Source organism: Hypanus sabinus, chromosome 1 (genome assembly GCF_030144855.1).
Source record: "Hypanus sabinus isolate sHypSab1 chromosome 1, sHypSab1.hap1, whole genome shotgun sequence".
Taxonomy (NCBI): Eukaryota; Metazoa; Chordata; class Chondrichthyes; order Myliobatiformes; family Dasyatidae; genus Hypanus; species Hypanus sabinus.
Window position 1 is genome coordinate 58,153,291 of NC_082706.1, and position 22,846 is coordinate 58,176,136.

Below are 22,846 nucleotides of genomic sequence, written 5' to 3' on the forward strand. Positions count from 1 at the left end.
TATGACGATTAGGTTTCCTGGCATGAGTTGGGAGAATCTAACGTTTGATCATAGATCTTCTTATTTCCATGATTCTGCTTGGCAGCCGCGACCTCAGCTAATTCATGAGCCTTTTCCAGCTCACTTCTCATATCAGACACATACTTCAGATAAGTCCTCGATGGTAGGTCTCCCTCCCCAGTCCCAAAACAAAGGTCAGTGGGCAACATCGCCTCGTGCCCGAACATGAGATAATATGGCCAGTACCCGGTAGCTTCATTTTGTGTACAGTTGTAGCAGTGGACCAGATATCCAATACGTTCACTCTACTTATTCTTCTTGTTGATTTCCAAGTTTCCGAGCATGTCTAATAAGGTCCGATGAAAACTCTGGGGCTGGGGATCACCGTGTGGGTGTTAAGGCATAGTCCTCGACTTCTCGACACCATGAAGGCTCAGTAAATTATGTATGAGCATAGTCTCGAAATCTCGTCCCCGATCACTATGTATCTGCCTTGGAAGGCCATAACAAATTGAGTACTTCTCCCATAACACTTTGGCCGCCGTGGACGCCCTCTGATAGCTGGTAGGGAATGCGTGCGCAGATCTGGTGTAGTGATCCGTGATGACTAAGACATTCGTTGTGTTGCTGGCATCTGGCTTTGTTGGCGGGAAGTCCACACACACCAGGTCAGGAGGCCCCGCATATTTCTCTGCCATTAAATTTACCTTTTAAACCTTTGGATTATAATTGGTGGCCGCTTGGAGATCCTGCTTTTCCCGGTGGTGAAGCGGTGTCCCAATTTACATTCGGTATCACCAATATTCAAGAAGTTACAACGGATACGATAGATAACTCCAACAGACTCACAGGTAAAGTGTCGCCTCACCTGGAAGGACTATTTGGAGATCTGAATGGTAGTGAGGGAGAATATGAAGCGGCAGGTTTAGCACATGTTCCGCTTGCAAGGATAAGCGTCAGAATGGCGATTAGTAGTGAGTGATGAGTGGATAATGAAGTCATGTAGGGAATGATCTCTGCGGAAAGCAAATGGTGTGGAGGGGGAGGGAATGCTGTGCTTGGTGGTGGGACCCTGCCGAAGATGGCGGAAGTTACTGAGTACTATGTACTGGACACGGACACTTTATTCCGCCTCATGGAACCTGTCCTCCATCTCAAAAATTTCTCCTTTTGCTCTTCCCACTTCATTCAAAAAGAAGTGCTAGCCATGGACACTAGCATGGGTCCCAGCTGTGCCTGCCTGTTAGTTGGCTACGTGGAACAGTCTATGTTCTAAGCCTACACTGGTGACCGTCCCGCACTTTTCTTATGCTACATCGATGACTGTGTTGGTGCTACTTCCTGCACCCATGCTGAACTTGTCGACTTCAACCACTTTGCCTCCAACTTCCACCCTACCCTGAAATTCACCTGGTCCATCTCTGACATCTCCCTTCACTTTCTCAATCTTACTTTCCCTATCTCCGGAGACAGCTTATCCACTTACGTCATTGCAAACCCATGGACTCTCACAGCTACCTGGATGAGACCTCATCCCACCCGGCTGCTTGAAAAGCGCCATCCCTTTCTCTCAATTCCTCCATCTCTGCTGCACCTGCTCTCAGGATAGGGTTCCTCGTCCTCACCTACCACCCCACCAGCACATACATCTCCAAAACCTCCGCCACCTCCAACAGGATTCTACCACCAAATACATTATTCACTCCACCCCGTCCTCCCCCACCTTTTGTTTTTCACAGGGATCGCTTCTTACACGGCTCACTTGTCCATAAATCCCTCCTCGCTGATCTCCCTCCGGGCACTTATCCATACAAGTGGAACAAGTGCTACAGCTCTTCCACCACTACCATTCAGGGCCCGAAATACAGACTCAGTGGACAATCACTGCACGACTTGCTCTTTCTTTGTAGCCATGATACTATCACTGATTGGCAAGCCATGCTCCCTCCTCTGTTGCCGCCCTCTCTGTGCTTCTTGAAACATCTAAAGCCCTGCACACTCAACAGCTATTCCTACTCCTGAGACGTCCAAATCTCAGTCATGACCACGACGTCATAGTTCCATGTATTGATACATGCTCTATGTTCATCCACCTTATTTATACTTCTTGCATTAAATAGACGTATCTCAAACCATCAGGCTAAGTTCATCTTTGCTCTGTTATCGCCTTTTTCTTCCTCACAAACTTCCTGCATGCTGTTTCAACTTCGCCGCCAACCTCTCTATCCTCTGGCACTTCACTTTGGTCCCCAGTCTCCTACAGATTTATTTAAAACCCTCCCCAATGCCGCTGTCAGGATATTGGTTCCTCTCCAGTTCAGGGATAACCTGTCCTCATCAACTCTTCCCTAGAAAAGGTTCCAGTGACACAAGAGCTTGAAACGCTGACATAATCTCTTCAGCCACTCATTTGGCTAAATTGTCTTCCTGCTCTGATCTTCCCCAGCTTGTGGTCCAGGCAGTTATCCAGACATTACCACATTGGAGGACCTGCTCTTCAGCCTCCTTCCTAACTCCCTAAACTTACTGTTCTACCCCTCGCCTGCATACATCATTGATGTCAACATGTACCACGACCTTCGGCTGCTCACCGGCCCTGTCAGGAGTATTCTGCAACTGCTCAGAGACATTCTGGACCCTAGCACCTGAGAGGCAACAATCTTTCCTGGCATCTCTTCTGCTGTTGCAGAATTTCCTATCCGTCCCTCTAATTACCAAGTCCCTACGACCATTGCTCTGTCCGACTCCACCCTTTCCTTCTGAGCATCAGAGCTAATCTCAGTGCTATTGGTCTGGCTGCCACTGCATTGTCATAGGTCATCCCACTCTGCAGTTCTCCCTATTGTATGCTGTCTTTGGCTTCCCTCATCAGCCACAATAGCATTCTCCCTTTAGAATACTTCTTCGTCTTTGAGATGTATCTATCCTGTGTATTTTGCATTGTCCCGGAAACTCCAGCCATTGCTGCCATGTTGTTATCCTGCTAGTGTCCCATTCCAATCAACTCTGGCCATCTCCTCTCCCTTGCCTCTGTTTTCTCCACTATCATAGTGAGACAATGGAGAAGGTGCAGGAGAGCTTCACCAGGATGTTGTCTGGATTAGAGGCATGAGCTAATGTGTGAGGAGAGTTTGGACAAACTTAGCTTGTTTATTTTGGACTAGATGAGGCTCAGTGTGACACGATAAAACTTGCAAGATTACAAGAAACATATAGAGTTGATAGTTGGCATCATTATTCCCCCTGGGTCAAAACGTCTAACACCAGACAGCATGCATTCAGGGCGATGAGGAGGAACCTCTTCAGGCGATCCTGTGAAATTCAATGCCATGGACGGTTCTGAGGCCAAGACATCGGGTTTATTTAAAACAGAAGTCGATCAGTGCTTGATTATTTAGGACATCAAAAGTTATGGGAAGAAGGCAGCAGAAGTCAATTGTTGGTAAATACAAATTTTCTGTATCTCACTGATCATTATTACAAGGGGTGATTCTTGTAACAGAAGGAAAATTAAAGACAGTGGGACAGGTACAGAAAGTGGAAATTTTAGAGGGAGAGTGGACAAGCACAGATGGAAAAGACTCAGGTGGGGGTGGGGGGGTTCTTGTCCGGCACGGAGCAGTGGGGCTGGGGCTGAACACCGGTTCATTTTCCACTCTCGGACCATCACTGAGACCATTTCTCATCAGCACGATTTACAAACAATACATGCCAATGTTCAAGTTCAATGTAAATTTATTATCAAAGTGTTAATAATGCTATCGAACAATTCATTTTCTTGTTGGCAAGGCAACTGAATGCCCACCCCCAGCCTGGGGTAGGGAATGGGACCAGTTCCAGAGGAGAAGGGTTGGATAAGTCTGGGACTTTGTGAAGCAGCCCTGATTTCATCCTCCTCATTCCTCTTTTCCCTTCTCACTCCCCTCCCACATACTCTGCTGCATGTGTTGTGTGTGTGTGAGAAATATAGAGACCCGCCTGCCCACTCACCCTCCATCAGCGATGTCCCGTCTCTCCCAACACGCACACGCTCCTGTGGACACAGCAATCCTTGCAGGCTGAAATGATCCAATAATCTTATGCCTCCCTCCTGCACCAACTCCTTAGTATACAGTTAAACTGTATATTCTTCCTATTCCAGGCACGTGACACAGATGGCAGTCTCAAAGTCACAGCCCTGGACGAGCTGCCATTTAACTTAGCAACTCACTCCCTGAATTCCTTTTGCAGAACCTCATTACTCTAACAGCCCATATCATTGGTACCACATGGACCACAACCTTCGCTGCTTACCCTCCTTAGGACTGCTGAGCGGTTGATTCGAGATGTCCCAGATCTAGAGAACACAGGAGATGACATATCATCTGGGAATCTCATTCTCACCCACAGAACATCCAGTCAGTTTCCTTAACTGACGAATCACCTATGACCACAGCTCACCTCTCCACCCTTCCCTTCTTAGTCTCAGAGCCAGACTAAGCACCAGAGACACTATTGCTGTGACTTTCCTTTGCTAGGTCATCCCACCATCCCCAACAGTATCGAAAGTGATATATGTGTCGTTCAGCGGGATGGACACAGGGGTAAACTGCACTCTCTGTTTCCCCCTTTCCCCTTCCTGACCATCACCCAGTTCCCTCTTCCGTGCACCTTGGGTGCAACTACCTCTCTATATCCTTACCTATCACCCCTTCAGCCTCCCGAATAATCTGGAGTTCATCAGGTTCTAGCTCCAACTCCATAGTTGGAGTTGGAGCTGAAGCTGGATGCCCTTCTCACAGGTGTAGTTATCAGGGAAACAGGAGGGTTCCCTGCCTTCACACATCCCGCAAGAGGTGCTTTCCACTGGCCTGCCTGGCATTTCTACTGTTTTGAGTAAATGTAAAAAAGGGAGCAAAAAAAATTCTAGCTTCATGACGATTTTGCCTTCTCTAACTGAAGGCTCTCCTGACTGAAATCTCAAAGTCTCTGCTCTGACTCTGTCCACTCTGAGGCTGGCCGTTCCACTTGCTCCTGCCCAACTTCAAGATCTTCTTGATAATCCATCCTGAATGCTGATTGGCCACTGCTGAAAACTCAGAAATAACCTGCCCTGAACAATTGCCTTTAAAACTCGGTTGACGAACCTGAGTGAATTACGTCTTCTCAAGCTTCTGATCTCTCAGATTATTGATGGGTCGAATCTCGGTAAGGGAACACAAAGATGAATGACTGTTTGAAACGCATCCCATATGCAGTGCATCTCACCTCCCTCATCACTGTGTGAACCCGCCACTATCTCTGCAGCATGGATAAGTGTTGAATGCCTTCCCCATAGTCTGAGCAGGTTAACGTCCTCTCACTGCTGAAAACAAACTCGTATGTCGGTAGGTGATATGACTCAGTGAATACATTCCAAGTCTGAACAGATGAACAGCTTCTACCCAGTGTGAACTTGCTAATGTTCATTCAATTCTGGACTGAAAGTGACATATTTGAACACACGCAGCATAAGAATTGAAATGGATGATCTATGATCTTGAGATTCAGCTACAGATTGGCAAGTATGGCATTGTAGCCATCTCTGAAACTTGGCTAAAGGATGGCTGCCATTGGGAGCTGAACATGCAAGGATATACAGTGTATTGGGAAGATAGGGGAGAGGGGGTGGTGTTGCCTTGTGTATAAGAAATTACATGAAATCATTAGAAAGCAATGGCACAGGATTGGAAAGTGTAGAGTCTCTGTGGTTGGACGTAAAAAATGGCAAGGGTAAAAGGACCCGAATGGCAGTTGTATACAGGCCTCCAAAGAGCAGTCAGGATGTGGATTACAAATTACCACAGGAGTTAGAAAAGGCATATCAGAAGAGCGATGCCATGATAATCGCTGGTGATTTTAACCGGAAAGTAGATTTGAAAAAACAGGCCAGTACTGGATCTCAAGAGAGAGCATTTGCAAAATATCTGAGGGATTGCTTTTTAGAACAGCTAAAAAGCTAAACCTAGTTGAGCCCACTAGGTGATTAGCTGTGCTGGTTTGGCTGTTGTGCCATGATCCGGCAGTGATAAGAGAGCTAAGGTTAAGGAACCCTTGGGGACAGTGATCAAAACATGATCGAGTTCACTTTGAAATTTGAGAAGGAGAAACTAAATTCCAATGTGTCAGTGGAATAAAGAAAATTACAGTTGCATTAGAGGGGAACTGGCCAAAGTTGACTGGAAAGGGACTCTATCAGGAAGGACAGCAGAGCAGCAATGGCTGGAATTTCTGCAAAAAATGAGGGAAGTGCAAGACAGATATATTCTTAAGAACAGATTTTTGAATGGAAGAAGGACACTATCATGGCTGACAAGTTAAGTCAGAGCCAAAGTAAAAGCAAAAGACAAGGAAGCAGAATTTAGTGGGAAGATAGAGGATTGGGAAACTTGCAGAAGGAAACTAAAAAGGTCATCAGGAAGGAAAAGTTGAATTATGAAAGGAAACTGGTGACTAATATCAAGAAGATATAAAAAGCATTTTTCAAATGCAACACACTGTAAGGTTTCACTGCTAATGTAATAGTTTTTCTGTAATGTTCCACTGTTGAGGTGATGGTTTCTCTGCAGCAGCGTCTGGGTCATGACTAGAGCTATCAGGGCATGCTAGCCAATGAGTGGGATTTTGTTCTTTGTTGTATGTCTGTGAGCCAGGCATTCACGTGTCTTTTGCTGGGGAGAGATAGGGAGAAGACGTGAATGGAGAGAGTTGGTAGGTCTTGGACGGAGTGGACTTGGAGTGAGGGTCCGAAGTTCAACGAGGTTCGGAAGAGGTCGATAGTGGTCGAACAGCTTATCTGTGAGCTCCAACATGGCACAATAGAGTGTTTCATGAGAATGGGCCCTTTTTCTTTTTTGTTTTCTTTATTAACCATATAGACTAAGGAGAAGCAGTAGATGTGGTATACTTTTCAGTGAGCCTTTGAAAGGTGCTGCACATGTGGCTGCTTAGCAAGATAAATCCCATGGAATTTCAGTGAACTTACTAGCATGGGTGGAGCACTGGCTGATCAACAGAAAACACAGTTGGAATAAAGGGATCCTATTCTGAACTGGCTGCTGGTTACCACTGGAGGTCCACAGTGGTCACTGCTTAGACCACTGCTTTCTACGATTTATGTCAAAGACTTGGACTACTGGATTAATAGATTTGTGGCTAAATTTGCCAATGATACAAAGATAAGTGAAGGAGTGGGTAGTGCTGAGGAAGCAGAGTGCCGGCAGAGAGATATCGATTGTTTCGGGGAATAGACAAAGAAATAGTCAATGAAATACAGTGTTGGAAAGTGTATGGTCAGGCATATTTGTGAAATAAATAAACGGGCAGACGATTGTTTAGTTTGGGAGATAATTCAAAATGCAGATTTGCAAAGAACTTGGAAGTGCTTGTGCAGGACATCCTAAAGATTAACCTTCAGATTGAGCCAGTGGTGAAGAAGGTGAATGCAATGGTGATGTTCATTTCTAGATGTATAGAATATAAGAGCAGGGATGTGATGTTGAGGCTCTATATGGCACTCATGAGACCACACTTTGAGTATTATGTGCAGTTTTGGGCTCCTTATTTTAGAAAGGATATACTGACATTGGAGTGGGTTCAGAGAAGATTCACAAGAATGATTCCAGCAATGAAAGAGTTACCATACGAGAAGCATCTGGCTTCTCTTGGGCTGTATTCCCTGGAGTTCAGGAGAATGGTGGGGTGCGGGGGACTCATTGAAACATTCCGAATGTTGAAAGCCCTGAACAGATAAGATAGGGTGAGGTTATTTCCCATGGTATGGAAGTCTATGACAAGAGGGCACTACTTCAGGATTGAAGGACATCTTTTTAGAACAGAGATGAGGAGAAATTACTTTAGTCAGAAGGTGGTAAACTTGTGGAATTTGTTGCCAGAAGCAACTGTGGAGGCCAGGTAATATGGTGCATTTAAGGCAGAGAGAGAGATAGGTTCCTGATTAGCCAGGGCATCAAAGGGTATGGGGAGAAGGCAGGGGAGATGACTGGAAGAATTGGATCAGCCCATGACTGAATGGCGGAGCAGACTGGAAAGGCAAAATGGCCTACTTCTGCTCCTATATCTCATAGTCTTAATTGAGATGTCTGAGTGAATCGTTTCCCAGATTCAGAACAGGTGAGTGGCATCCCCCAGTGTGAATTCTCTGATGTATTTTAAAGTCAGATGGCCGAGTGAATTCCTTCCCACAATCTGAGCAGGTGAACAGTTTCTCCCCAGTGTGAATTCGGTAGTGCCTCACAAGTTTGGATGACTGAACAAATCCCTTCCCACATTCAGAGCAGCTGAAAGGTTTCTCCTGAGTGTGAACTCGCTGATGTACCTTCAGTTGAGATGACTGAGTAAAGCTCTTCCCACAGTCAGAGCAGATGAACACCCTCTCCCTCGTGTGAACTCGCTGATGTACCTTAAGTCGAGATGACCGAGTGAATCCCTTCCCACATTCAGAGCATGTGAATGGCCATTCCCCAGTGTGAAGTCGCTGATGTTCCTTCAGTTGAGCTGAATGGGTGAATCCCTTCCCACATTCAGAGCAGATGAATGGTTTCTCCCCGGTGTGAACTAACTGGTGTGTCAGTAGATGTGAGTGACGAATGAATCCTTTCCCACAGTCTGAGCAGGTGAACGGCCTCTCTGCAGCATGAACAAACTGATGTTCTTTCAGATGAGCTGAGCGGGTGAATCCTTTCCCACAATCAGAGCAGGTGAATGGCTTTACCCCAGTGTGGACTCGCTGATGTAACTTCAGTTCAGATGATCGAGCAAATACCTTCCCACATTCAGAACAAGTGAATGGCTTCACCCCAGTGTGGACTTGCTGATGTAACTTCAGTTCAGATGACCGAGCAAATACCTTCCCACATTCAGAGCAGGTGAACAGCTTCCCTCCATTGTGGACTCGCTGATGCTCCTTCAGTTGAGATGAATGGGTGAATCTCTTCCCACATTCAGAGCATGTGAATGGCTTCTCCCCAGTGTGAATTTGCTGGTGTCTCAAGAGCTGAGATGAATGAGTGAATCCTTTCCCACATTCAGAGCAGCTGAATGGCCTCTCCCCAGTGTGAACAAACTGATGTCCTTTCAGCTGAGCTGAATAGGTGAATCTCTTCCCACATTCTGAGCAGATGAATGCTTTCTTCCCAGAGTGAATTTGCTGGTGTTTCAACAGCTGAGATGAATGAATAAATTCTTTCCCACATTCAGAGCATGTGAATGGCTTCTCCACAGTGTGAACTCGCTGGTGTTTCTGTAGGTTGGATGAGCAAGTGAATCCCTTCCCACAGTCTGAGCACATGAATGGTCTCTCCCCAGTGTGAACTCGCTGATGTTGTAGCAGGTGAGATGACTGAGTGAATCCTTTCCCACAGTCTGAGCAGGTGAAGGGCCTCTCCCCAGTGTGAACTCGCTGGTGTCTGTGGAATGTGGACGAGTTAGTGAATCCCTTCCCACAGTCTGAGCAGATGAATGACATCTTTTCAGTGTGAACGCGCTGGTCTTCATTCAGTTGAGGCAACTGAGTGAACCTTTTCCCACATTCAGAGCAGGTGAATGGCTTCTCCCCAGTGTGAACTCGCTGGTGTCACTCTGGTGTGGTTGAGTGTGTGAAAGCCTTCCCAATGTCTGAGCAGGTCAATGTCCTCTCACTGGTGTATTTTCCGATATACCTTTTGCATCAATAACAGAATGGCTTCCTGCTTGCAGAATAGGTGAAGCATCTCACTATGGTGTGAACTTGCTGATGAATCTTCAGGTTGGATGACAGAGTAGTTCCCCCCTCCACACACCAAGCGGGTGAATAGCCTCTTCCCACGGTGAACTCACTGGTGTGTCTGCAGGTAGCCTGTGAGTGAATCCCTTCCCACACCGAGAGAAGGAGAATGATATCTCACCACGATCAATTCTCTGACAATTCAGAAAGTCAGACGTTTGAATCCCTTGTACAATCAATGCAGTTGAAGAACTGATCTCCAGTGAACAAATGCTGGTGTGTTCTCAGCTCCCGGTTCCAGTGAAATTCACACAGTTAGTACAGAAAACTTAATTACAGAGACAGCTTACATTACCAGCTTGGATGAGATAATTCTTCATCTCCAAGGATCAACAGCAGATGTGTTGGTGTTGCAAAGAAAATATTTGATCACTCCTTAAATATCCAGACAGTGTCAGCAAAACTGTTGTGCTGTTGTGTTTGAGATTCCCGTACACAAGTGTTCTGCCATTTCAAACCTGTAAAAATTTTTACAAAAGAAAATCAATGAGTGAAGGACAATATTTCAGGTGAGATTTTAGTTTGTGGTGAAAACATGGCCAGTCAAGCTTGCTCTGCCATTCAATAAGATCATGGCTGATCTGGCCATGAACTCATCTCCACCCACCTGCCGTTTCCCCATAACCCTTAATTCCCTTACTATGCAAAAATCTGTCCAACCCTGACTCAAATACAAGTACTGAGATAGTCTCTGCCGCTTCATTGGGCAGAGAAATCCACAGATTCACCACCCTCTGGGAAAAACAGGTCCACCTCATCTCCATCCCACACCCCCCAAACCTTGAGGCAATGTTCTCTAGCTCTAGTCTCACCTACCAGTGGAAACAACTTTCCTGCCTCTAGCTTATCTATCCCTTTCATAATTTTACATGTTTCTGTAAGATATGCTCTCAATGTGAGCTCTGGCATCACAATTTTGTAATTCAAACTTTTATTATTATTTATTCTTATTTTATAAAGCAGCACAGCATATCATAGAGCAGATAGAGTACAGCATATTTATACAGTAATCCCATGACAGGAAAAGATACAACAACTAAGAAACAGAAAAAAAACCTTCTAATTTAAGTTTAAATTAACATACAACCAAAATTGATCCCATGCGTCTTGCACTTTTCCCTCACTGTTAATTTTTCCCAACATGTGTTCATATGATGAAATCTTAACCATTTCCTCAGTTAATTCCCTCACAGTGGGACATCTGGGTTTTTTCCAGTTTTGCAATATAATTCTTGCAGCTGTGATGAGAACCACCTTTGAAATAGTAAATGTGTCATTGCTTACATTAGGTATATCTCACTCAACAGGCTACTGTGGTAAGTGAGGTAAGAGATTGCTGAGCCTCTGGCAATGACGTTTGTATTATCAATTGGGAAGGGTGACCTAGCAGAGGATTGGAAGACGTTGTTCCTTGTTAAAGAAATGAAGTAGAGGTAACCCAGAAATTATGCACCAGTGAGTGAAGAGTACCCAGTGGCCATACCCCTCAGTAATAGTTTTCTTACTTTGGATGCAGACAAGGGGGAAGACCTGACAGAGGATGACCATGACGATCGGGTCTCTGGCACAGAGCCTGGTTCTGTGTGCAGAAGGGAAAGCGGAAGATGAGGAATGCAGTAGTTATAGGGGATCCAACAGTGAGGGGAACAGACAGGAGGTTCTGTCAGCCTGATAGAGATACCCACATGGTGTGTTGCTTCCCAGGTGCCAGGGTACGGGATGTCTCGGATCGGGTGCAGAGTATTCTGAAAGGATAGGGTGAACAGCCAGAAGTCTCGGTACATGTTGGTACCAATGACATAGGTAGAAAAAAGGGAGGAGGTTGAGAAGAGAGAATTCAGGGAGTTGGATAGGAAGCTGAAAGGCAGAACCTCTAGGGTAGTAATCTCGGGATCGATGCTTGTGCCACATGCAAGAATAGCATGATCAGGTGTATTAATGTGTAGTCGACAGACTGGTGTAGGGGACAGGGCTTCAGATTCCTGGATAATTTGGACCTCATCTGGGGGCGGTACAACCTGTACAAGAAGAACAGGTTCCATCCGAACCCAAAGGGGCCCAATATCCTAACGGTCACATTTAACAGAACTGTTAGGGAGGGTTAAAATGAATTTGGCAGGGGGATGGGAACCAGAGTGATGGGGTTGAGGAAGGGGAAAACAGAAATAAATCAGAGATAGTGTGCAACAGAGATTGTAGAAAGAACAGTCAGAAGATGAGGCTCAGTCAAAGCCAGTGGCATGAGGAACAGGGCAAAGAGACGTGGTGCAGTTGAAATAGAAAGCAACACATCCTGGACTGAGAGTGTTGTTTTTGAATGTACAGAGCATTAGGAATATACAATCTTGAAATTCAGCTACAGATTGGCAAATTTGACATTGCAGCCATCTCTAAAACTTGGATAAAAGGTAGCTGCCATTGGGAGCTGAACGTCCAAGAATATACAGTGCATCAGAATGATAGGTTACTAGGCAGAGAGGGTGGTGTGGCTCTGTGAATAAGAAATAATATTAAATCATTGGAAAGAGATGACATAGGATTGTAAATTGTAGAGTCTCTATGGGTTGAGTTAAGAAATGGCAAAGGACTCAGCCTCCCGCTTGAGGACATGTAAGACATAGTTTCTTTCTACCCGCTTTAGTCTCTCCCATTTCCGACTTAAACTTTGAAATTTTAACTTTATTCAGTTGGATTTGAAGAGCAACAGTTATAATTATGTCTACCCTAAGAAGCATGAAAAGGAATCCCGACCCAAGCAACAGAAAGCCTAAAAAAGCTGACGAGTTCTCGGAGGAACCGCCTTGGGTAAAGAGATTAGTGACTCAAATCAGCTATATCGTTTCTGAAGTAACTCAACTAAAAGATAAACTTCTCCCTTTTAAGGAAAAAAAATTGGTTCTCTGAGCCTCGATCTTAAAGAAGTTAGTTGAAATGCGGCTGACCTTTCTTCCCATTTGGAAAAGGCTCATCAATGAATCATCAATCTGGAAGCTCGGTCGCATTGGAATAATATCCAAATTGTTGGATTAAAAGAGAAATCAGAACCTGCCGATACACGGGACAATTTTGCTAAAATGTTTCAGTCTTTATTTCCGGAGGCTTGCCCACAACCGCTGGAGATTGAAATGGCTCACAGAACCAATGCTTTAAAGCTTTTGGACCAAGGTAAAAACGGGCATATTGTTGTGCGTTTTCTTCATTTTAAAGACAAAGACCGCATTATTACGCTTGCAAGGAAACAAAGGTTGTTTCAATTTCAAAGTTCGGAGATTCACTTCTTTGAAGATTTTCCTCAGAAAATTGTTAAGAAACGTTTTGGTTTTGCTCCGGCTCTGTGTTCAGCTTAACAAAAATAGCTTTATCCATCGCTTCAATATCCAGCTAAATTAAGACTTTTCGTTAAAAATTCTGGGATTCGTATTTTTGATGACCCAGCGGATTCATTGCGCTTTATTAATTCTCTGCCTGACGAGTCTGAAGTTTGAATGATTTGCAACTGTTTGATTGTCTCGCGATGTAAGGAGTGATGAAATCGGAAGATTTGATGGTTATAGCAAGTCTTTACCTTAAAATGTACTTCTATCTGAAATACACTGGTTTGGATGGTTTTAAACTCAGAAGACAAAGTGGGAGAACTGTGGAAAGACTGCAGATAACTTTGAACCATCTAGAATTTTTTTGCACTGTAGCATTTAAATGAATTAATTGCTTTTTTGCTTCGTATGCTTATGTAAAGATCTTTTAAGTAATTATCTGGATTTCTTAACTTTTTAAAGATAGATTGGATAATTTAAAGATGGCGATTGTTTTCTTCTGTGCAAATATTTCAAGAATTTTTTTTGGACGAGTTTTTCTTTCCTTATCTAATATTATGTAAGTTATTCTCAAAATTGAAGGTAGTTTTTCTTTTTTTAAAAAAACACTCCCTTCCAAATTAATTATATTGAGTTATATGTCAACTGTAATGAGATTTATATCCAGAAGAGGGAGACAAAGATTACTTTATTCATTTTTACTTTTTATTTAGGCAGGTGGAGTTATAATTGCTTATTATGCATACTTTGGGGCTTGCACCGATTGATATCAACTTATTTCTGGGCTTTGTAGTTTAGGTGGGTTTTTTCTTTTTTCCTTTCTTATTTTTTATCTCCATTATTGAATCCTGGAGCGTATGCTAATTATTATTATTGTTGTTTATCTCCATCATTCTTGACTATATTATCCTGACATGCATTTAACTATTTTTTTAGATACAAAGTCTTATGATGATATTTAAACAGTTAAATGTTTTAAGTTGGAGTGCGTAAGAAAACATTTAAAAATATTAACCGATTCCAACCTGATATAATCTTTGCTCAAGAGAGATGTGATAAAAATATCAGGAGATGTGATAAAAATCGATTTTTTAAATTTTGGCCTATTTTTATTGATTCCAATATTCCTTTTATCCAGGATATTATAGCTGATATTAATGGCAGATTTTTGATTGTCCAAGGAACAATTCATAAAAGGAAAATAGTTTTGGTTTATATTTATGGACCAAATATTGATGATCCCTTATTTTTCAAAGCTGTCTTTGCTCTATTACCTGATCTAAATGAATATATGTTATTAATGGTTGGTGATTTTAATACTTGTTTAATTCCTTTAATGGATTAGTCGTCATCCAAAAATCAACTCCCTAATCGTTCTGCATCACTTGTTAATTCCTTTTTAATTGATTATGGGCTTAATTGAAATTTGGAGGCATATGCATCCTAGTGATAGAGAATATTCTTTTTTCTCACATGTTCATAATAAATATTTGAGAATCAACTAATTTACAGTCGACCCCCGAGTTCTATTTCATGTTCAGAAACGTGAATATGATGCAATTGTTATCTCTGATCATGCTCCTTTAAACCTAATATTTGAACGGGAAGATGTTGCTTCTACCAGACCATTCGGCGTTTTCCAGAACATTTGTTACAAAGTTGAGAATTTGTTGAGTTAATTGAAACTCAGATAAAAGAGTTTTCTCTTTAATAATACAGGAAACGTCTCAAAGTTAGTAACTTGGGATATATTAAAAGCCTATTTACGTGGTCAGATTATTTCGTATATAGCTAAGTTGAAGAAACACACAAGAATGGATTTAGACAAAATCTCTAAACAAATTAAAGACTTAGACAACATCAAGGCAACCTCTCCAAATGTTGTTTTGTTTAAAAGAAGAGTGGAATTAAAATCATAATATAATTTATTATTAACATCCTATTGAAGGATATTTACTAAAATTGAAAAGTCAGTTTTATATTCTTGGAGATAAAAATAATTTGCTCTTAGCTTCCCAATGAAGGGAGCTAGAGCTAAAAGACAAATTTTAAAGATTCGTAAAGAAAATGGAGACATAGCAAGTAACCATGAAGATATTAATAATATTTTTCAGGATTTTTATTCTGATCTTTATAGATCTCAATTTCCTGCAGATTCCTGCAAAATGGCTTTTTTACATAAGATTAGATTTCCTCAAATTTTTGTTGAAGATCAACAGATGCTTGATGCTCCAATTATTGAGAATGAAATTCAGAAGGCTATGTTGTCAATGCAATCAGGTAAAGCTCTTGGACTTGATGGTTATTTAGAGAGATTTTACAAAAAAAAATGAAAGATTACTTTCTCCATACAATTTGGAAATATTTCATGAATCCTTTGAGAAGGATAGTTTACCTTCTTTTTATGAAGCTTCTATTTCCTTAATCCTTAAGAAAGATAAAGATTTTACTGAATGTTCATCATGTAAACCTATTTCATTATTAAATGTGGATGCCAAAATTCTCCCTAAGATAATGGCTGATGGTTTGGATAATTATATAAAATGAAAACATTTCTATGGATCAAACAGGCTTTATTAAAGGCCGTTACTCTTTCTCCAATGTTCGGAGATTGATGAACATTATCATCATTAATAATGATAATGATAATCATTATCTAAGGAATCCCAATGTTATTTCTCTTGACGCAGAAAAGGGATTTGATAAAGTTGAGTGGTCATATTCATTTAAAATATGAAAAAAATTGGTTTTGGTAATAATTTCAATAGGTGGATTCAAATGAACTATAAGAATCCTTTTGCTACAGTTATTACTAATAATTTCAAGTCCTCTTTTTTTTCACTTTCACGTGGTACTAGACAGGGATGTCCATTAAGCCCTTTATTATTTAACCTCGTACTGAAGCCTTTGGCCATGACACTCTGTGAAGCTAAAAATATTCATGGTATCTCTATGAATTGGACCATACATAAGATTTCTCTTTATGCAGATGATCTTTTTGTTTAAATTTCAATCCCTGAGGAATCAATCCCTAATCTTTTGGAAATACTAAAATATTTTGGAAAATTTTAAGGATATAAACTTAACTTGAATAAATGTTTCCATTAAATGCCCATTTTTATATATGATATTCCATTTAGAATTGTTAATTCTTTTAAATATTTAGGTATCTTCTTTATGTTTAGGCGTATGTTAATCAAAATGGCTTCTTGTTATGTTTAAAGTAAGAATGCTTCTTTGTTGTGGTAACTGGTGAGAAAGTGCTTCCTCTCGCAGCTTGTTTGGGTTATAATTACTGATAACGAGAATTGTATTCATTTGTTGACCAATTGGAATAGATGTTATTCTTTCTTGTGGGTCTGAAAGCTAGTGTTGCACGGGCTTTTGGGGAGGTCGAGGGGGAGATGGCATGGAAGGAGAACGTGCGGGATGTGCTCTGGTTGACCATCGAGGTTGGTCCCAGGTGGTGGGTCGAGGAGGTCGGAGAAGATCGAATAGTGCACCGAAGACTTCGATGTTTGAGCTCCAATGGTTGTGCACGAATTGACTGAGCTCTGATAAGTTTTGGCGCCTTTTCTATCTTTTATTTTCTTTCCTATATATTGTATCGCTATTAATTACCAAGTTCTAGTAAGATTTATAAACTGTGTTTTGTAACCATACATGGTGTGCAGTCTGATATCCTGTGCATGAGTTGGTACCAGTGTACATTTCACAGTATCCACGCATACGGGAGACACGGTTTGGCGGGTGGGCGCATTTTCCCCTAGACATACATCAGCCGATAGCGTGAGCATTACATAGGTATTATAATTACTAAAAAAAATATAAAGATCTTTATAAGGCTAATGTAGTTCATTTAATGGACTCCATGAAACAACAATTTTCTGGATGGAATGCACTTACTCTTTCTTTAATAGGTCATATCCATGTTATGAAAATGATGATTTTACCTAGATTTTTATATATTTTTCAAAATATACCTATGTTTTTAACTAAAAACAATTTTGATCAAATTGACTCTATTATCTTGTTTATTATTTGGAACAATAAAAGACCAAGAATTAATAAGTATCATTTACAAAAATTAAAAAAAATATGGCAGACTTGCAGTTCCTAATTTAAGACTGTATTATTGGGCTGTTACTATCCAACAATTATTTTTTTGGTTATATTGGCTCGATAAAAGCCAAAAACCAGTTTGGATTGATTTGGAATTTATACCTGTCAAACAATTTTATTTAACCTCATTATTAAAGCTCCATTACCTTTACAGCTCTCTAAAATTCCAAATTTAAATCTCTGCCCTTTTACGAAACAGTCCTTATGGATTTGGTTTCAGTTTTGTAATTATTTAAATTTTATACAACTTAAATTTTCTAATTCTATATATCAAAATTTTTTATTTAAACCTTCAACAATCGATCCCATTTTTCTCTTATTGAGAAATAAGATTTTACAGATTTATTTTGTGATGGTCAACTGATGACTTTTGAAGAGCTGATTAACAAATATTCTCTCTCTTATACACACTTGCTGCAATATTTTCAGATTAGATATTTCTTACAATACTTATCTAAGCTTCCATTATTGCAAGAATCTGATTTGTTGGATACCATTTTGAATTTGAATTCTTTAGTAAGAGTTTCCATTGGTAGAATTTATAATTTATTTTTACTACTAAAAGATAACCTCTCACTAAAGATCAAACAAGATTGGCAGAGAGAACTTAATATGACCTTTGTTCATGAAGGCAGGTTGCAAGCTCTGAAAATGGTAAATTCTTCTTTGATATGTGCCAATCACTGTTTAATTCAATTTAAAATTGTTCACCGTTATTATTTAACAAAGTAGAGACTATCCAAAATATTTCCTAGCATAGACAATTACTGTGATAGGTGTAAAAGTGAAGTAGCCACTTTGTCACATATGTTCTGGTCATGTTCTTCATTAAAATCTTTTTGGAAATCTGTATTTTCTACAATTTCTAAAGCTTTGAAAATTACTTTATAACCTAATACATTGACTGTTCTATTTGGAATAGTTCTGCATCATATTCAGGGTATTACACCTTCAGATCAACATGTAATTGCATTTGTTACATTATTGGCAAGAAGGGCTATTTTATTAAAATGGAATGATACCTCCATCCCTACATTAATTCAATGGTGTTCTCAAGTAATGTTATGTCTCAGTTTGGAAAAAAATTAGAAGTAGAACTTTTGATCCTCAATTCAATTGTGAGAGAAGATGGGGCTCTTTCACCAAATGTTATCATTTAATTTGAATTATTTTATATGGTTTCCTTCCAACTTTATTCTACATAAGCATGAATTGGCGGTTGATAATTCTTTTTTCTTTACATATATATATATATATATATATATATATATATAGATGATGGTAAGACATATTGCTCTGGAGTTGATTCTTAATGTTTTTTATTTCTTCCTTTTTCCTTTTTTTGTAGTTAGTGGTTTTTTTTAGTTAGTTGGGATTCTCTTTTTTCCCTTCTGTTCCTTATAAAAAATATTGTTTCTTTTTTTATATACTACGATCAGCTTTTTTTTCTTCAGCTTTATTAATTGTATATATATCAATTTGTTTAAATATTCTATCATTTTATAGCTGTAAAAGATTCTGTATCAATAAAAAGATTCTAAATATGAAAATGAAAGAAATGGCAAGGGTAAAAGTACCCTAATGGCAGTTGTATACAGGCCTCCAAACAGCAGCCAGGATGTGGATTACAAATTACAGCAGGAGATAGAAAATGCCTGTCAGAAAGGCAATGTCATGATAATCATTGGCGATTTTAACAAGAAAATGGATCGGGAAAACCAGGTCTGTACTGGATCTCAAGAGAAAGAATTTGTAGAATGCCCAAGGGATGGCTTTTTAGAACACCTTGTTGTTGAGCCCACTCGGGGATCAGCTGTGCTGGACTGGGTGATGTGCAATGATCCGGAGGTGATAAGAGAGCTTAAGGTTAAGGAACCCTGAGGGAACAGAGGGCATAATATGATCAAATTCACATTGAAATTTGAGAGGGAAAAAATAAAATCCAATGTGTCAGTATTTCATTGGAATAAAGGAAATTACAATGGCATGAGAGGTGAACTGGCTGAAGTTGACTGAAAAGGGACATTTGCAGGAATGACAGCAGAGCACCAATAACTGGAGTTTCTGCGAAAAATCAGGACAATGCAAAGACAGATACAGTGGCATGCAAAAGTTTGGGCACCCCTGGTCAAAATTTCTGTTACTGTGAATAGCTTAGCAAGTAAAAGATGACCTGATTTCCAAAAGGTATAAAGTTAAAGGTAGCACATTTCTATAACATTTTAAGCACAATTACATTTTTATTTCCATCTTGTAATAGTTAAAAAATAACAAAAAAGAAAAAGGGCTCAAAGCAAAAGTTTGGGCACCTTGCATGGTCAGTACTTAGTAACACCCCTGGTCAAAATCTCTGTTACTGTGAATAAGTTAAATGAGTAGAAGATGAACTGATCTCCAAAAGTCATAAAGTTAAAGATGAAGCATTCTTTGCAACATTTTAAGGAAGATTAATGTATTATTTTTGTTTTGTACAAAAAGAAGTGAGAAAAGGGAAAGGAGCACCATGTAAAAGTCTGGGCACCCCAAGAGATTTGAGCTCTCAGATAACTTTTACCAAGGACTCAGACGTTAATTAGCTTGTTAGGGCTATGGCTTGTTTAGTCATTGTTAGGAAAGGCCAGGTATTGCAAACTTGAAAGCTTAAAAATACCCTGACTCCTCAAACCTTGTCCTAAAAATCAGCAGCCACGGGCTCCTCTAAGCAGCTGCCTAGCACTCTGAAAATTAAACTCAATGATGCCCACAAAGCAGGAGAAGGCTATAAGAAGGTAGCAAAGCATTTTCAGGTAGCCATTTCCTCAGTTCGTAATGTAATTAAGAAATGGCTGTTAACAGGAATGGCGGAGGTGAAGTTAATGTTTGGAAGACGAAGGAAACTTTCTGAGAGAACTGCTCGTAGGATTGCTAGAAAGGCAAATCAAAACCCCTGTTGGACTGCAAAAGACCATCAGGAAGATTTAGCAGACTCTGGAGTGTGGTGCATTGTTCTACTGTGCAGCGACACCCGCACAAATATGACCTTCATGGAAGAATCATCAGAAGAAAACATTTCCTGCATCCTCACCACAAAATTCAGCATCACAAGTTTGTAATGCAACATCTAAGCAAGCCTGATGCATTTTGGAAACAATTCCTGTGGACTGATGGTTAAAATAGAGCTTTTTGGCAGCAAATCTATGTTTGGAGAAAAAAGTGCGCAGAATTTCATTGAAAAGAACACTCTACAACTGTTAAGCATGGGGTGGATTGATCATGCTTTGGGCTTGTGTTGCAGTCAGTGGCACGAGGAACATTTCACTGGTAGAGGGAAGAATGAATTCAACTAAATACCAGCAAATTCTGGAAGCAAACATCACACCGTCTGTAAAAAAAGCTGAAGGTGAAAAGAGGACGGCTTCTACAACATGAAAATGATCCTAAACATAACTCAAAATCCACAATGGACTACCTCAAGAGACACAAGCTGAAGGTTTTGCCATGGCCCTCACAGTTCCCTGAACTAAACATCATCGAAAATCTGTGGATAGACCTCAAAAGAGCAGTGCATGCAAGACGGCCCAAGAATCTCACAGAACTCGAAGCCTTTTTCAAGGAAGAATGGACAAAAATCCCCCCCAAACAAGAATTTAAAGACTCTTAGCTGGCTACAGAAAGGGTTCACAAGCTGTGATACTTGCCAAAGGGGTGTTACTAAGTACTGACCATGCAGGGTGCCCAAGCTTTAGCTTCGGTCCCTTTTCCTTTTTTGTTCTTTGAAACTTAAATAGAGGGAAATAAAAAAGTAATCTTTCTTAAAATATTCAAGAAACGTGTCATCTTTACTTTATGCCTTTTGGAAATCAGGTCATTTTTATTCACTTAGCTATTCACAGTAACAGAAATTTTGAACTGAGGTGCCCAAACTTTTGCACGCCACTGTATAAGGCCTTAGTCAGACCTCACTTTTGGTACTGTGTTCAGTTCTGGTCACCTCAATACAGGAAGGATGTGGATACTATAGACAGAGTGCAGAGGAGAGCATGCCTCATGAGAATAGGTTGAGTGAACTTTGGAGCAATGGAAGATGAGAAGTTGACCTGATAGAGGCGAATAAGGTGATGAGGTGCATTGATCGAGTGGATAGCCAGAGGCTTTTTCCAAACATTGAAATGGCTAACATGAGGGGGCATAGTTTTAAGGTGTTTGGAAGTATGTACAAGAGATGTCAGAGTATGTTTTTCACATAGAGGGGTGGATACAATAGAATCTTTTCAGAGAATTTTTGATAGGTATATGGAGCTTACAAAAATAGAGGGCTACGTGGTAGGGAAATTCTAGGCAGTTTCTCAAATAAGTTCCATGTTCGGCACAACAGTGTTCTTGCCAAAGGGCCTGTAATACACTGTGGACTTCTGTCTCTGTATGAACTCCTCATCTTCTAACAAGGTATGGATCAGGCATCTTCGCTGACCATCAGATTCTGTGACTGTATTCCTGTCTCTAGAGCGATGTTTCTGTGTTCAATCCACCCGTGACTTGGCAAATTTGTCTCTGTCCTTTGGTATTATTTCAAGTTCTGGCCATGTTCCACATCACTGCAAAGAGCAATTGTTACAACATGTAGAATTCTGGAGATTTTCTAATTACTCGGATCTCCACCCCCAGCTGATTGACAGTGATGAACCCATCGATGGCAATACCAATGAACATGAAGGTGAGGGCAGCAGTTATTCTCATTGGAGTCTGGCACTTTCGTGATGTGAAAGCCACAAGTCACTTGTCCTCGAGGACAAAGGTGTTTCATATCGTTATTTACCCAGAGAGAACTAAATCTGACGGAAGGATTTTTTTTTGCCATTTAGCACTAATTAACATTTTTACTGACTGAAAGTCAGACCTTTCATCCAAGATTAACCAGGAAATATATTTTTATTTCGGGTTACTGATCCTTGCATTTATATAGCTGAAGCTCGGCAGTGTTTGGGAGATATATTCGCTCGGATTTCCTCCGACTGTACGAGGACAACTCCAGCAGTATCAACTATGGCTGCCTCTTTACCCAAAAGGCCAAGCGACCAAGAAACCTGTCCGTCCCCCACTGAAAAATCCAGCGATGCGCATGCGCCGCAGAGATGGCGGCGACTCCAGCGCTTATCAGCTGAAACCCCAGCGCGGCCCGTGTACGGATCGTGGGGCTGAGAAAGAGAGAACGGACCAGGACTGTCCTGGATTGCACTATCCTGTGCGGCAAGAGCTTACAGTAATTGGCCTTCAATCGCGTTTCAGACGCTGATGATTAATTTCCGACCGGAGACCCTTCCTACCTGCGGCCGACCCTTGTGAGCCTCTCGTCTGCTGAACGCATGCGCGATATTTGGTTTACATTAGTCCTCTGCGCATGCGCGATATTTGGTTTACATTAGTCCTCTGCGCATGCGCATATGGGTAAACGAGGGGGGAATTCTGCAGATCCGGAAAACGAAAGTAACACACGGAAAATGCTGGAGGAAAGTCAGTGGGGGCAGACAGTAACTATTGAGAGGAGTGAACAGTCGCCGTTTCCTTCTTCGGGACTGGAAAGGAAGGGAGGGAGTAAGAACCTATGGGGAGGTGAGGTGATAGGGTAAAC

General features: G+C 41.0%; 1 protein-coding gene across 2 annotated transcripts; it reads right to left on the bottom strand.

Annotated features, from left to right (window-relative positions):
* Positions 1-3,161: 3,161 nt before the first annotated feature.
* On the bottom strand, positions 3,162-22,587 carry LOC132394133 (gastrula zinc finger protein XlCGF26.1-like). 2 transcript variants are annotated; one of them, XM_059969916.1, is made up of 2 exons: positions 22,542-22,587; positions 3,162-10,260 (listed from the first exon to the last, which is right to left on the bottom strand). In XM_059969916.1, exon 2 carries the CDS (start codon positions 9,503-9,505, stop codon positions 8,108-8,110), a length of 1,398 nt encoding a protein of 465 aa, XP_059825899.1. In that variant the 5' UTR covers positions 9,506-10,260; positions 22,542-22,587; the 3' UTR covers positions 3,162-8,107. The 2 variants fall into 2 exon arrangements, with proteins under 2 accessions (XP_059825899.1, XP_059825910.1); XM_059969927.1 differs by lacking the exon at positions 22,542-22,587 and adding an exon at positions 12,745-12,872.
* Positions 22,588-22,846: the final 259 nt, after the last annotated feature.

Bases quoted from the DNA above. Each gene is read 5' to 3' on its own strand.
- LOC132394133 (XM_059969916.1), bottom strand. From the start codon at position 9,505: ATGTCATTCATCTGCTCAGACTGTGGGAAGGGATTCACTAACTCGTCC.